The 15,985-nt window shown below is 38.8% G+C and overlaps 2 protein-coding genes across 4 annotated transcripts in view; one reads left to right on the forward strand and one right to left on the reverse strand.

Moving 5' to 3' along the window:
• The window catches only part of FNBP1L (formin binding protein 1 like), a 138,930-nt gene that overhangs the window by 121,128 nt on the left and 1,817 nt on the right, over window positions 1–15,985 (forward strand). Inside the window, exons 15-16 of the mRNA XM_027114368.1 lie at window positions 11,037–11,133; window positions 12,546–12,722. Coding sequence (XP_026970169.1) covers window positions 11,037–11,133; window positions 12,546–12,549 — 101 coding nt within the window. The 3' untranslated portion in view covers window positions 12,550–12,722. The remainder of the gene's footprint in view (window positions 1–11,036; window positions 11,134–12,545; window positions 12,723–15,985) is intronic.
• Window positions 8,288–15,985, reverse strand: part of BCAR3 (BCAR3 adaptor protein, NSP family member) — a 117,028-nt gene continuing 109,330 nt past the window's right edge. For 2 of the 3 annotated variants that reach the window (XM_027114365.1, XM_027114366.1), the window contains 2 exons: window positions 12,286–12,498; window positions 8,288–8,926 (listed from right to left, as the gene is read on the reverse strand). In XM_027114365.1, the coding sequence (XP_026970166.1) occupies window positions 8,748–8,926; window positions 12,286–12,498 (392 nt within the window). In that variant the 3' untranslated portion in view covers window positions 8,288–8,747. The remainder of the gene's footprint in view (window positions 8,927–12,285; window positions 12,499–15,985) is intronic. The other variant, XM_027114367.1, reaches the window with a different exon arrangement.

Here is a 15,985-nt window from a genome sequence, read left to right on the forward strand (position 1 = left end):
TAAGAGATGCCAAAAGATAGGGGGATGGGAAAATACACATTTAAAAAAAAATTTGTTTTATGGTAATATGGTTGATTTACAATGTTGCATTAATTTCTGCTGTACAGCACAGTGATTCAGTTATACGTATATATATACATTGTTTTAAAAATTCTTTTCCATTATGGTTTATCACAGGATATTGAATATAGTTCCCTGTGCTATGCAGTAGGACGCTGTTGTTTATCCATTCTGTAAGTTTGCATCTGCTAATCCCAAACTCCCAGTCCATCCTTCCTTCACCCCCCTCTTCCTTTGGCAACACAAGTCTGTTCTCTGTGTCTCTGAGTCTGTTTCATAGATAAGTTCATTTGTGTCATATTTTAGATTCCACATGTAAGTGATATATGGTATTTGTCTTTCTCTTTCTGACTTCACTTAGTATGATAATCTCTAGGTCCATCCATGTTGCTGCAAATGGCATTATTTCAGTTTTTTATGACTGGGTATTATTCCATTTGTATAGACGTACATCTTCTTTATTCCTCTGTCGATGGACATTTAGGTTGCTTCCATGTCTTGGCTGTTGTGAATAGTGCTGCTATGAACATAGGGTTGCATGTATCTTTTTGAATTATAGTTTTATCTGGATATATGCCCAGAAGTGAGATTGCTGGATCATATGGCAACTCTATTTTTAGTTTGTTGAGGGACTGCCATACTATTCTCCATAGTGGCTGCATCAATTTACGTTCCCACCAACAACGTAGGAGGGTTCCCTTTTCTCCACACCCTCTCCAGCATTTGTTATTTGTAGATTTTTTTAAAAAAATTATGGCTGTTTTGATGGGTGTGAGGTGGTACCTCATTGTAGTTTTGATTTGCATTTAATAATTAGTGATGCTGAGCATCTTTTCATGTGCCTGTTGGCCACCTGTATGTCTTTGGAGAAATGTCTATTTAGGCCTTCTGCCTATTGGAAAATATAGATTTTGAAGAGTAAGTTCTGGGAAGTTTGACAACTCTTAAAAGTGCTAGATAATTTTGTCAGCATTTAAGAGAAAATGTAATGGGCAACTGACCTAGGTCCTAAGAATAAGTCATGTCTAGTTAGCCTCATTCCTTTCTTTAGATACAAATGGGAAATTCTACAGACGTAATTGTCCTGATTTCAGCACAATTTCAGTAATTGACAAGATTTCATACTCATTTTTATAAGATTGTGAGAGCATTGTTGTAGAGAGTAGGAGCTTGCAACAAGCTGATTTGGTAGACGCGAAATGTCACCTCTGAGGAGAACTTCTTGTAGAAAACATATGTATATTATGAACCATTGTAAAATAAACATAAATCTGTCAACTCAAGAAATAGAAAATTATCCTCTCCATCTCCTTCAAAGATAACCATTATCCTGAGTTTCATGGTTATTGTTTTTTCTTCATTTTTATCACATGTATATTTTTTTCTAAACCTGATGAGCTTTCCATGTTTTTGAGCTCCGTAAAGATGGTTTTATACTCTGTTATGAGCAGGGCTCATATTCAGCCAGTGCACACTGATATAGCCACAGTTAATGCTGTAGAAATATTTCCTTACTGGTGGGTAAAAAATAATTCTGAAAAGTAGTAAAACTAGTTAATCGTATAAGTTTCACTACATGTGGTTTATCTCAGAAATCACACATGACACTGATGCATTTCTGGTTTGAGCACTGGGGACAAAGTCGAAGGGCTTACTGTAGATATACTATTATTTCAGGTGTTGGGGAATCTTCTTGGTTTCATAAACCCTTGGTTTCGTAAGCCCTTTGTAAGCCCTGGACAACTAAGCTGAGGCCGACCTCCTCTGTTCTTCCTCCAAAGAAATGCCTCATCTTGCTCAAGGGGAGGAGACACATCGAAGCTCTGGTAGCAGCTGGGGAGACTGGAAGGGAGTGTGGGTAGACACTGGTGTTTGGGGACATAGCCCCTTGTGGTGCAGTAATGGCCCTTTAGATTTTTTTTTTTTTAACATTTTGTTTTATTTGGCAACTTATTTTGTGGTGGAGGGTAGCCTGCCTTGTTCATTGAAGAGGTATGAGGAGAGGGAAACTACCAGCCTTTGTTTAATACCCAGAAGAGTATGCTAAGTGAGAGCACAACTGCTGCTCCCCTGGCTGGTCTCAGACAGGAGTATCACAGTGTCCACTCTCTTAACCTCTAAAAGTTCAGCTTTACTCTCACTTGCCTGGGCAGACCAAACTGCTTGGTCTCAGGGCCTGCAGAAGCCCCAGTAGACTGGCTCAGTTTATTTTTATTCTCCCCGCTTTCTCCTTCTGCCTTTGTCCTAAATCATGACTGGCACCAACCAGCCATTGCTTATTTCTTAGTCGGCCAATGTGGGGGACACAGTCTTGGGTGTGGAATGAGACAGACATAAAACAGAAGCTCCCGGTTCTGGCAACCAGGATCATCAGTCCACACCCAACTTGCTCCCTCTTCCTCACATTCTCTACTCTCTTTCCTCTAGCGGGGTGCTCCTGCCACTGTCTCTTGGCATACAGCCTGCATCCAGATGGTACTATTCTGTCCAATGAGATGAGATGAGGATCAGCTGCATGTCCTCTCTCTCCAGTTGCCAGACAACACATTAGTAAGTTAATAACTAGCAACTGAAAGGGGGAAGTCATTGGAAGAGTTTGCAGCCCTGTGTTAAATCATGGAGGCATTGTTCAGCTGATAGCAGCCATGTCGAGCAAAAAATTATACCAGCTCAACTATTCAATCAAATTATTTGGAAGTTATTAGTGATTGATGAATTGTGCCACTTTCATCACTTGATAAACAGTGTTATGTAGTTTAAAGAATAAAGGGGATTATTTTACTTGTTGATTTGCACATTGATTTGTACATTAATTCATGATTTATGTATTATTAATATCCCACTTGTTAAATATTTTGCATATTGCATGGTATCTTCTGAGAGTTGCTTTTTTCACTCAACAGTATTCTAAGATTTATCCATGTTTACGCATAGTTCATTTTACTGTGTATAGTATTCCATTATATACATATACAGAATTTATGCATTCTCCTGTTGGGCATTTGGGCTATTTCCTGAATTTTGCTAGTATGAACAATGCTCTTATGCACATCCATGTGCATGTTTACTGATACAAGAGTTTCTCTAAGATCTATACCTAGGAGAGGAATTGCTGAGTTATGGGTTATATTTATCTTAAATTTAAAACGGTAATGCCGCATTTTCCCCTTAAAGTAAGTATAACATTTTTACATAACTACAAGTTGTGTATAAGGGTTATTTATTCTCCATATCCTGACCAACAACTTAGGAGTAAGACTTTAAAATTTTATTTTCTTTTTATTTTTTTATAGTTCAATGGATGTAAAATAGCATTTCATTATAATCTTAATTTGCTTTTTCCTGACTATTGATGAAGTTGAACATCTTGTCATATTTACCATTTGTGTTTCCTCTTCTGTGAAAAGCCTGTTTATATCTTTTGCCCATTTTATTCTTTGGTTGGTGTCTTTCCGTATATATTCATGGGAGTTCTTTATGTATTAAAGATGCTAATAGTATTAGTTATCTCTTGCTGTGTAACATAGCTGGTGACTCTGGCTCAGAGTTTCTCAGGAGGTTGCGGTCAAGGTGTTGGCCAGGATTGCAATCATCTCAAAGCTTTGACTCAGACTGGAGAGTCCACTTCCAGGATCATTCACATGATTGTTGGCAGGCCCTGTGGACCTCTTCATAGGGATGTTCACAGTGTGGCATCTTGCTTCCTTCAGTGAGTGATCCAAGAGAGAAAAACTCAGGATGGAATCTGCAGTCTTTTATAACCTAATCTCAGATGTGAATACCATTACTTCTATGTACTTGGTGATGCAAACCAACCCTGGTATACAACACAAGGATGTCAACATCAGGTGGCAGGGAACATCTGGGGCCATCTTGGAGGCTGCCTACCATACTAATACTTTGTTATTTTTATGTGTTGCTGATACCATCTTTCAGTTCTTTCAATTTATCTATGATATATTTTGATGAATAGAAGTTCATTTTAATGTAGATTGATCAATCTTTCATATTTAATGCTTTACTATCTAGTTTGAGAAATTCTTCATTCAAAGTAAAAAAGATATTCTGTATTTTTTTCTAAAAGTGTTACGGTTTTGCCTTTCACATGTGGGATCTTAATTCATCTAGATTTTATTTCGGTGTATGATATAAAGTAAGGAACATCCCCGCCCCCCGCCTTCATTTGCTTAACCAGTTCAAGAATTATTTATTTTAAAAAATCATCCTTTCCTCCACTGATGGGCAATGTTACTCCTGTCATATGTCAAATTTCTAATGATAGTTTCTTGATTACTGTAACTTAATCATGAGCTTTTATATTTGGTAGAACAGATTCCCCCCTCCCCCCGTCTTATTTCCCCAGGATGGTCTTGACTTCCTTGCCATTAAAGTTTTAGGAAAAGCTTATCAAGTTAGCTTGAAAAGTCGTATTGAATTTTGAGTGGGATTGCATTGAGCACTCAAATGCATTGAGTGCATTGAGCTTATAGATCGTTTTAAGAACTAGTATCTTTTAATACTGAATATTCTAGTTTATGAGCATGGTTCCTTCGTTTACTACTTTTCAGTGGTTTTCAGATTTTTTAGAATAAAGTTAAAAAAATTTTTCACCAAGTTCATATTTTGTTACAAATATGCCTAGGTATCACATATTTTTTAAAATGTTTTAACGTGTTATTATAAAATATTCAGAAAATGTATAAAACATAAATGTACAGCTTAAGTTATTAGAAAGTCAATAACTTTTGAGTCAGGCAATAAAGCATTACCAGCACCTCAGAAACCCACCACATCCCTCTCACAAATTATACCCTGTTCCCTCTCTCATAATTATCCTGACCTTTTTAAAAGAATTTTCAATTTCTATGTATTTTTATGCTTTATGTCTCTTGTAAATAGTATAAGATTTAAAAAAAATTATTTTATTTTTGGCTGTGTTGGGTCGTCATTGCTGCACGGGGGCTTTCTCTAGTTGCGGTGAGCGGGGGCTACTCTTCGTTGTGGTGTGCGTGCTTCTCATTGCAGTGGCTTCTCTTTGTTGTGGAGCGTAGGCTCTAGGCACACGGGCTTCAGTAGTTGTGGTTCGTGGGCTCAGTAGTTGTAGCTCGTGGGCTGTGGAGCGCAGGCTCAGTAGTTGTGACACACAGGCTGTATTGCTCCGTGGCATGTGGGATCTTCCCGGACCAGGCCTCGAACCCATGTCCCCTGCATTGGCAGGTGGATTCTGAACCACTGCACCACCAGGGAAGTCCAGGTGGTTTTGTTTTAAATTTAGTTGGTCATCTCTGACTTTTAACTGGAGGGTTCAGTCTGTTTACATTTATAATGACTGTGGATGAGTTCGGACTTATTTCTGCCATCTTTGTGCTGCTATTCATTTCACTTTTCGATGTCTCATATTTTTTGTTTGTATTCTCCATTTTTTTCCTCTACTAGTTTGAAACTTTGTAATTTCTGTTCTTGTAGTATTTAACCTTGATAGTTTGCATACTTACTTAAAGCTAATCAGTATCTTAATCCTTCTACTGACTAAAAGAATAACACTTTATCAGAACTCTAGTAACTGATCACCCCACTCCTGGTTTGTGCTACTGTTTTAATTGACTTTTTAACATCACATAGTAGATACTATTTTTAGTGTTTGTCTGGATACACCTCTAAGTTTAGCAGTTTCTCTACTCACCAATCCTTCTTAAATCTCAGACCTTTCTTCTGGATGAATTCCTTCCTCCCCACCTCCCTTTCCTTCTTGAGCTCTACTGAGATGCATTGGGTCCTTCTATTTCAAATCATGTAACTCTTTTAATCTTTCTCTTCTGTTTTTCCTGTTCTTATCTCTGCTGTATTCTGGGCATGGTCTTCAGATATGTCTATGTGTTCATTTAAAGCTTCAGTTGGATCTAATCTTCTGTTTATTATTAGCATCCATTGGATTTTTGATTTCATTATTATACATTTCTAAAGCGTATATTTAGTTTCTCTTAAACTCTGATCATTTTTAATACTCATTTCCTGTTTGAGTTCATGTTTTCTTTATACACATCCATATATGAGTGCTTTGCATTCAAAATATGGTAATTCCAGCATCTGAAGGTGTTGGGGTTCTAAATCTTTTTTTCCCCAGCATTTTATTTTTCATGGCACTGCTTCTGCTTGTGTGGTTTTTCTTAATTTTTTTTTTTTTTTTTTGTGGTACGCGGGCCTCTCACTGCTGTGGCCTCTCCCGCCGCGGAGCACAGGCTCCGGACGCGCAGGCCCAGCGGCCATGGCTCACGGGCCCAGCCGCTCCGCGGCACGTGGGATCTTCCCGGACCGGGGCACGAACCCGTGTCCCCTGCATCGGCAGGCGGGCTCTCAACTACTGCGCCACCAGGGAAGCCCTAATTTTGCTTTTTTAAAAAAATAAATTTATTTATTTTTGGCTCTGTTGGGTCTTTGTTGCTGTGCGCGGGTTTTCTCTGCTTGTGGCGAGTGGGGGGGGGGCTCCTCTCCGTTGCAGCGCGCGGGCTTCTCATTGCAGTGGCTTCTGTTGCACAGCACGGGCTCTAGGCGCACAGACTTCAGTAGTTGTGGCTCACGGGCTCTAGCGCACAGGCTCAGTAGTTGTGGCGCATGGGCTTAGTTGCTCCGCGGCATGTGGGATCTTCCCGGACCAGGGCTTGAACCTGTGTCCCCTGCATTGGCAGGCGGATTCTTAACCACTGAGCACCAGGAAGGCCCTGCTTATGTCTTTTTTATATATATGTATATACACATATGTGTGTGTGTGTGTGTGTGTGTGTATATATATATATATATATATATGTATATATGTGTGTATGTGTATATGTATATGTTACCACTGTAAATCAATTTCTTGGTTTTGAGTTTTGTAAATTTTGTGAATTTTACTCCAGACCTATTTGAGAACAGGCTTGTAATTACAAATCCTCACCAAAGACCATTATCATTATTTTTCTTCTTGTACCTGTTCCCTGGGTAACCTCTCTTTGCTGGCAGATGGATTTCTTTTCCAGCCTATTAACAGGGACCCTTTAAGGATCCCTACTTAATGGAGGCATTTCATGTGCAGCTCCGCTAAGACACTGTCTCCCGATCGCCGAGTTGATGTCAGTATTTGCCTCTAGGGCCACCCAGGTTTTTAAGTTCCTCTTACAGAGTTGATTTAAATTTTTGCTGTTCCTTTTGATGGGTGAGGTGGGGAGGAGAGGGTTTTTCCTTGGGGATTTCCAGTTCATTCTATCAAGCTTAATAGTGCATTAAAAGGTATGTTTTTGAAAATTTAGTTATAGTGAGAGGGTTTTCTAAGAGCATCTGAACCATCATATTGCCAGAAGTAGAAGTGTGCTTTGGATTTTTCAGGAAATAAAAAATGATGGCTTTTAAAAACTGGGAGAAGGGCTTCATGATTCTAGGCCCCATTAATGGAAATAGTCCAGGATTTGAAACTAATATTTCCATTTTATTAAATAGACCACAATGAGAGGCTTGTACTTAGTTCTGGCAGGCATATTCAAGATGACCAATAATAGGGTGATGGTTAAATTATAGTGTAACTTCTGGAACCAGTCATATTTTTTCAAAGGCTGTCAGTCATGGTGAAATTTTTGCAACTTATTTGAGAAAAGTGGGATATAATACTATTGTCTATGGTCCCCAAATTATTTAGAATAGAAAAAGCAAATTGATAAGTGACAGTTGGTGGCAGAGTGATAGAAGTTTAATATTTTATATTTTAAAGTCTTGTATTCCAAATTTTCTACAATAGAAAAAAATTGGGGTGGATACTGATAAACTAGAAAGTATCCCCTTTGGGAAGTTAGAAAACAAATCTGGAAAACTCATACTTATCAGCTAGAGGAAAAGGTAATTATTTTGAAATATGTGAAATAATGTCATGAAATATACTAACATCTGGTGCTCACTTTGTACCAGGCGCTGTGCTGCACACGGGACTTGACTTGAGGAGGTTAACTTGACCAAAGTCCAACTGCTAGCAAGCACCACAGCTGTTGTTGGAACCTAGGTCTTCTGGAGCCAGCTCTACCTTGTATTCACCTCTGTCCCCTAAGCCAGAAACCGTAAAATTTCCATACCACTCTCATTGATTTTGGTTTACTATCATCAATCAGGATGTAGTGGCACGGGAAGAGGGTGCCCCAGGAAGGTAGGAGGTAGAATTATTGTACTACAATGAATTGTTTAATATTAAAGAGACTGGATACAGCTGTTTCACAAAAAGATATATTTTCATATGACTATTTACATTTTTCATATTTAGTTAAAGAATATCATACAACTGATACCTTCTGAAATGTTTCATGCTTTTAAACTCTTCTATTTACACTTATCTGACATGGAATTATTAAAACTAAAATGGTCAAATACCTCGGTAATAGAAAGCAACCAGCCAATGTAGCTGGGTCTTCACTTAAATTTGTTGATCAGCATTAGCAATAGTTACCTTAATAAATTATCATTCATTTTAAAATCAGTAGTAACTTTAAACAATTCATAAATAAGTGTGCTCTGTGCAATTTACATGTTTAATATCCTGTGGATACTAAAAGCTTGTATATTGTCAGATTTGCACATTATTACTTTACTTTATCAAATGATAAGCTTTCTCAAAGAAGAAACTGGATAAGCTTGAAATTATATCTTAAGGTTCTCTGGAGAGTTAGTTATCAAAGCTCTGCCTGCTTTATAGGAGGAGGTTCCAATTTACGTGAGAGGGCAGTTAAAATCTGGTTGAATTTCTCGTATCTCTCTGTCTGATTGACTTGTGCACCTTTGCTGCCCCATAGCAATCTCATTTGGAATTCAGTCTTGAAGATTTCACTCATTTCTTCATCTGGTTGAAAACCTAGTAAAAACAAAACCAAAAAAACTTACTTCAGTTCTGCTTGAAACAGTGTTGAAAATAGACTGAAAACTTGCTTGTTTTTAAAGTAGGAGCAAAATGAACATCTCTCAGAACTTTCAAAAAATGCCCCCAAGGAAAAAAAATATAGGATCTACTCTATATAAAGGTGGGCAGAGCCCCCCCCTCCCCAGGACCTGAGCACCTTCAGAGAAAGAATAACAAGTAAACTCACTAAGACGTGATAGAATAAAATACGTGTGCACAAGCCACCATGGGCCGTAGTGCTGTGAGAAGGAGTGTTCAAAGTACCTTTTTTTTTTAACAGCTTTATTGTTGTATAATTTACTTGTCATGATTCACCCATTTTAGCTGCGGTTTATACAGTTGCACAACCATCACCACCACTTTAGAACAATTCCATCAATCACCGTAGAAAATCCCCTAGTACCTCTTTGCAGTCAATCCCTGTACCTACCCCACACCACAGCCAACCACTAATCTGCTTTCCATCACTATTGCTTTGTCTTTTGTAGAAATTTGATATAAATGGGATTATATAACATGGACTTTTTTTAATGTCAAGCTTCTTTCACTTTGGCTTCTTTCACTCAGCATGATGTTTTTAAGATTATTCCATATTGTTGTAGTTATCAATAATTCATTCCTTTTTATTGCTGAGTAGTATTCAGTTATGTGGACATACATACCACATTTTGTTTACCAACTGATAAGACATTTGGATTGTTTCCAGTTTCTGGCTATTACGAATAATGTGAACATTTGTGATTAAGTCTTTGAGTGGACATTTGTTTTCGTTTCTCTGGAAGTGGAATTACTGGGTCACATGGTAAATATATGTTTACTTTTAAAGAAACCATCAAACTCTTTTCCAAAATGACTTTACCATTTTATATTCTCATCAGTAACATGTGAAGAGTCCAGCTGTCAACTCTTGGTATTGTCATTCTAGATAGCACGTGGTGGTATCTCACTGTGGTTTACATTTACATTTCCGTAATAACTAATGCTTTGAACATTTTTCCATGTAGTTTATTGTCACTGTATATCCACTCTGGTGTAGTGTCTATTCAAATCTTTCGTTGATTCAAATCTTGTTTCTCTTCTCCTTGAGTTGTAAGATTTCTTTAGATTCTAGATATAAGTCCTTTATCTGATGTATGTTTGTTTGCCAAATATTTTCTTCTAGTCTGTGGTGTGCCTTTTCACTTCCTTAATGGTGACTTTTAAAGAGCAAAATGTAAAATTCTGATTTATCAGTTTTCTTTTATGGTTCATGCTTTTTGTATCTTAAGAAATTTTGCCTAACCCAAGGACACAAGGAATTTCTCCTATGTTTTCTTATAGAAGCTTTACACTTTAGCTGTTACATTTTGAGTGTATGCTGTGACGTAAAGATTGAGATTCTTTTTTTGTATATGATAATCAGTAGTTCCAGCACCATTTGTTGAAAGATTACTTTATGCAATGAATTACCTTGACACTGTTGTCAGAAAACAATCTACAGTCACATGTGTGGGCCTGTTTCTCAACTCTCTTTTCTCTTCTGTAAGAGAAGATCTGCTCTACTTACGGCCAAGGATGCTCAGTCAACTCTATTAGAGCAGGGGAACCTCTAGCCAAAGCGTCATGCAGGCATATGTTTCTCATCCTTGATTACTGCTGGAGTAGTTGGCTCTGTCATTAAATATATTCTCATCATCTAGACCATAGTATCTTCGTGACGGAGAGGATTATAGAAGGCTTCTATTCCATTCATGCATGTGATGCCAAAATATCTTTGGCAGATAACCAGCCAGAGGCCAGATGACAACTTCCACTCATTCAGTTAATATGCTTTGAGCCCCTACCCTGGGCTGAGTGCTGGGATATGTTGGTGAGCAAATCTCTGCCCTTACTGGGCTCACAGTCACTTCTAGCAATGAGAACTTGCTATGAAAACCAGTAGCAGGATCAACTGAGAAATACCATCAGATGCCTTTAAGGTGATTTGCTGTAGAACAGCTTAGAGCACACTTTTCTCAAAATCCACCCTAATATATTGGCTTAGGCAACATCTAATGTAATATACTTATTGGTTTTGTATAAGCAGGTATTCCAGTATCTGGTGAGTTGAATTACAGGCTTTTATGGTTTGAGTCCTACACTGCCAACCCTGAAGAACTTTCTGAGGAAAGGAAAAGAAACAGGTATGTAGTGCTTATACCTACAGCAGACACAGTGCAAACTGTTCAGTCCCAAATTCTGTTCTGAATTAACAACTTTGTTTCAGGTTGAAATAATAGGCCTCTTCTGCCCCATATAGTTCTTAACCTTGTGGATCAAACTGTGGGCCCTTGAAGACTGTTAAAAATTATACAGTGAGGGGCTTCCCTGGTGGTGCAGTGGTTGAGAGTCTGCCTGCTGATGCAGGGGACATGGGTTCGTGCCCCGGCCCGGGAAGATCCCACGTGCCACGGAGCGGCTAGGCCCGTGAGCCATGGCCACTGAGCCTGCACGTCCGGAGCCTGTGCTCCACAACGGGAGAGGCCACAACAGTGAGAGGACCGCGTACCGCAAAAAAAAAAAAAAAAAAAAATTATACAGTGAGGAAGAGAAAATAGTCACCCCTGATAACTGGTGTTGGTAAAGCCCTTATTCTTGTACTTGCTTCCTAAATGGTCTTTTTGCTTGCAAGCTTCAGTCTTCCTGCCTTCCTCCACAAAGATGGCAGACTGAAAACAAATCTGACCATGTGATAACATCCTCCCATGTTTAAAACCCTTCACTGGCTCTTCCTCAGCCACAGTCCTACATGGAAGGCCTTCCCACCTGTATCCACCTTCTTCTTTAACCTAGCTGGCCACTCCTTAAGACACACTTTACACTAATACAAAGCCAAGTACTTGTGGTTCATACTTTTCTCCAAGCTCTCTCAGTGCCTTTGCTTATGTTGAACCCTCTGACGCCAAGAGCAGGGGAGCTCACTTGCCAGTGTGTCTGGGAAGAAATAGGAATACAGATAAGTCACATAGAACTCCCAACTCCTCATGTTGGCCCATCACCTTTTCTAATAGTGATTATCAGAGGTACTAATGGTAAACAAGCTAACAAATTCTTTCTTGATCCTTTCTCTCTGTTTATACCACTGGCACAAGAGAGAGAATATGTAAAAGCAAGGGAGAAGTAGGATCCCTAAGACAGGAACTAAGAGTAAGTAGTGATCAACCATACAGGAAATGGAATTCCCATGCCTTAATCTTTCCTACTTGGTCTCTTTCTTATTGAGAGCACCCATGCTTTTTCATTCCTTCATTCCAATTACTGTGCAGAGTAGACAGCTTACCGAAACCAGCTCTTACCTGCCAGGATCCTCTCAGCATTCATCCGGTAGCTGTCTGCAGCTTCTGCCATGAGTCGGGCTGTTGCCAAATGGTTCAGCATAATCTCACAGCTTTCGTCGTTTTTTTCCCACATGTCAGTTCCTTCAAAAGTGACAGCCTCGCGCTCCATTAAGGTCACAAGAGGCATCAGCAGTGGGACTGATACATTGTTTGGGGGAACACACGTAGACTCTGAAAAACAAGGGGTAAAGTTTTCCACGTCATGCTTTCTTTCCAAGTTAAGCGCAAAGAGTTCCAGTTGAAGATGACAACATAGGAGTGTCCTGGGCTCACCTCCTTCTGTGGACACACTGAATCTGTAGCTAAATATGGAACAACTGCCTCTGGAAAAAAACTAAAAACTGTCTGAATAACTGTCCGAATGCATAAATGAGAGAAGGTCGACATCAAAGCAAGTAAGAGAGGCTGGGAGACTCTCTCTCTATAAACCCCACCCCTGGCACAGTGACCCACAATCGGGAGGGAACTCGAAACCTGGTGCTTCTCCCTGAGGAGCAAAGGGCTTGAACCCCACATGGGGTACCCCAGCTTTTAAGACCAGCACCTGAAAGATAAGCCCCCAAAACATCTAACTTTGAAAACCAACAGTACTCATGTCTGCAAGACCCACAAGGCTATAATCATCTGAGAAACAGGTCTTAAAGGGCTTGCAAGCTTGGACTCACCTGCCCCAAGGCTCAGTGCAGAGGCAGCCAATTGAGAGGTGCCTGGACATTATGCAAATGAGGCTCATTTGCTAATCTTAAAGCTTTAGCCCGAGAGGCAGGCTTCTGGTTTGGCAAACAACTGGGACCTACGAGGCTCTCTCAGCAATGGAGGCTAATGGATGACGCAATCTTTGTGCTCTCCCTCTGCCTTGCTCCACCTAACTGATATATCCCAGAAAGTAGCTCATACCCTTTTCCGGCATTCCAATATCTCCAGCTGCCTCCAGAGGACACCTCTAAATTGCCTAGCTCTGATGGCCAATGGGGCTTATTATGCCCATGGGTCCTATTGGACTGTAACCTTTGTAATGCCACAAGATAAGAAAATTACAGGCCAATATCTGTGACGAACACAGATCCACAAATCCTAACAAAATATTTGCAAACTGAATTCAGTACATTGAAAGGATCATATACATTGATCAAGTGGGATTTATTCCAGGGATGCAAGCATGGCTCAACATTCACAAATCATTATGATATACCACATTAATAAAAGAAAGATAAATGATTTTTCTGCATCTACTAAGATGATCAAATTATTTTTAACAAAATTCAACATCCATTTATGATAAAAACTCAACAAAGCAGGAATAAAGGGAATGTACAACAACATAATAAAGGCCATATATAACAAGCCCACAGCTAACATCATACTCAATGATGAAGAGCTAAAAACTTCCCCTCTAAGATCAGGAAGAAAAGGATGACTATTCACCACTTCTATTCAACATAGTATTGGAAGTCCTAGCCAGAGTAATTAGGGAAGAAAAAGAAATAAAACCATCCAAACTGGAAAGGAAGACGTAAAACTATTACTATTTGCAGATGACCTATTATATATAGAAAACCCTAAAGACTCCACCAAAAAACTGTTAGAATAAACGAATTCAGTAAAGTTGCAGGATACAAAACATACAAAAAACCTGTTGCATTTCCATATGCTAATAACAAACTATCAGAAAGATATTAAGAAAATAATTCCATTTACAATTACATCAAAAAGATCAAAATACCTAGGAATAAATTTAACCAAAGAGATGAAAGACCTGTACACTGAAAACTGTAAGACATTGATGAAAGAAACTGAAGAAGACACAAATAAATGGAAAGATATTGTGCTCCCGGAATGGAAGAATTCATATTGGTAAAATGTCCATACTACCCAAAGCAATCTATAGATTCAGTGCAATCCTTATGAAATTCTAATGGCATTTTTCACAGAAATAGAACAAACACAATCCTAAAATTTATGTGGAACCACAAAAGATGCCAAGGAGCCAAAACAATCTTGAGAAAGAACAAAGCTAGAAGCATGACATTCCCTGATTTCACACTACATTACAAAGCTATAGTAAAACAGCATGGTATTGGCATAAAAACGGACACATATATCAATGGAACAGAATAGGGAGCCCTGAAACAAAACCACACACATATGGTCAATTTGTGACAAAGTAGCCAAGAATATACACCGAGGAAAGGACAGTCTCTCCAATAAGTGGTGTTGGGAATACTGGACAGCTACATCAGGGAAGTGCAAATCAAAATCACAATGAGATATCATCTCACATCTGTTAGAATGGCTGTTATAAAAAAGACAAATAACAAGTTTTAGCAAGGATGCAGAGAAAAGGGAACCCTTGGGCACTGTTGGTGGGGATGTAAATTGGTGCAGCCACTATGGAAAATGGAGGTTCCTCAAAAAGTTAAAAATAGAGCTGTCATATGATTCAGCAATTTCTCCTCTGGGTATTTACCTGAATAAAACAAAAACACTAATTTGAAAAGATACATGCACCACCTCCCTGCCCCATTCACTGAAGCATTATTTGTAAAAGCCAACCTAAATGTCCATCAATGGATGAATGGATAAAGAAGATGTGCACTCATGCTCTTGGACTGGAAGAATTAATATTGTTAAAATGGCCATACTACCCAAAGCAATCTACAGATTTAATGTGATCCCTATCAAATTACCTATGACATTTTTCACAGAACTAGAATAAATAATTGTAAAATTTATATGGAGTCACAAAAGACCCAGAATTGCCACAGCAATCCTGAAGAAAAAGAACAAAGCTGGAGGCATAATCCTCCCAGACTTCAGACAATACTACAAAGCTACATTTATCAGAACAGCATGGTATTGGTATGGAAACAGACATATGGATCAATGGAACAGAATACAGAGTCCAGAAATAAACGCACACACCTATGGTCAATTAATCTTTGACAATGGAGGCAAGAATATACAATGGAGATAAGATAGTCTCTTCAGCAAGTGGTGGGAAAGCTGGACAGCTACATGCAAATCAATGAACTTAGAACATTCCCTCACAGCATACACAAAAACTCAAAATGACTTAAAGACCTAAATATAAGACATGACACCATAAAACTCTGAGAAGAGAAAATAGGCAAAACATTCTCTGGTATAAATCATAGCAATGTTTTCTTAGTCTCCCAAGGCAATAGAAATAAAAGCAAAAATAAACAAATGGGACCTAATCAAACTTATAAACTTTTGCACAGCAAAGGAATCCATAAACAAAATGAAAAGGCAACCAACAGACTGGGAGAAAATATTTGCAAACACTGCAACCAACAGGGCTTAATTTCTAAAATATACAAACAGCTCATACAACTCAATAACAAAAAAACAAACAACCCAATCAAAAAATGGGCAGAAGACCTAAATAGACATTTCTCCAAAGAAGACATACAGATGGCCAATAGGCACATGAAAAGATGCTCAGCATTGCTAATTATCAGAGAAATGTAAATCAAAACTACAATGAGGTATCACCTCACGCTGGTCAGAATGGCCGTCATCAAAAAGTCACAAACAATAAGTGCTGGAGAGGGTGTTGAGAAAAGGGAGCCCTTCTACACGGTTGGAGGAAATGAAAATTAGTGCAACCACTATGGAGAACAGTATGGAGGTTCCT

This window comes from Aethalodelphis obliquidens, unplaced genomic scaffold, assembly GCF_003676395.1.
Source record: "Aethalodelphis obliquidens isolate GAN/ISIS:26980383/991018 unplaced genomic scaffold, ASM367639v1 scaffold13, whole genome shotgun sequence".
NCBI classification, from domain to species: domain Eukaryota; kingdom Metazoa; phylum Chordata; class Mammalia; order Artiodactyla; family Delphinidae; genus Aethalodelphis; species Aethalodelphis obliquidens.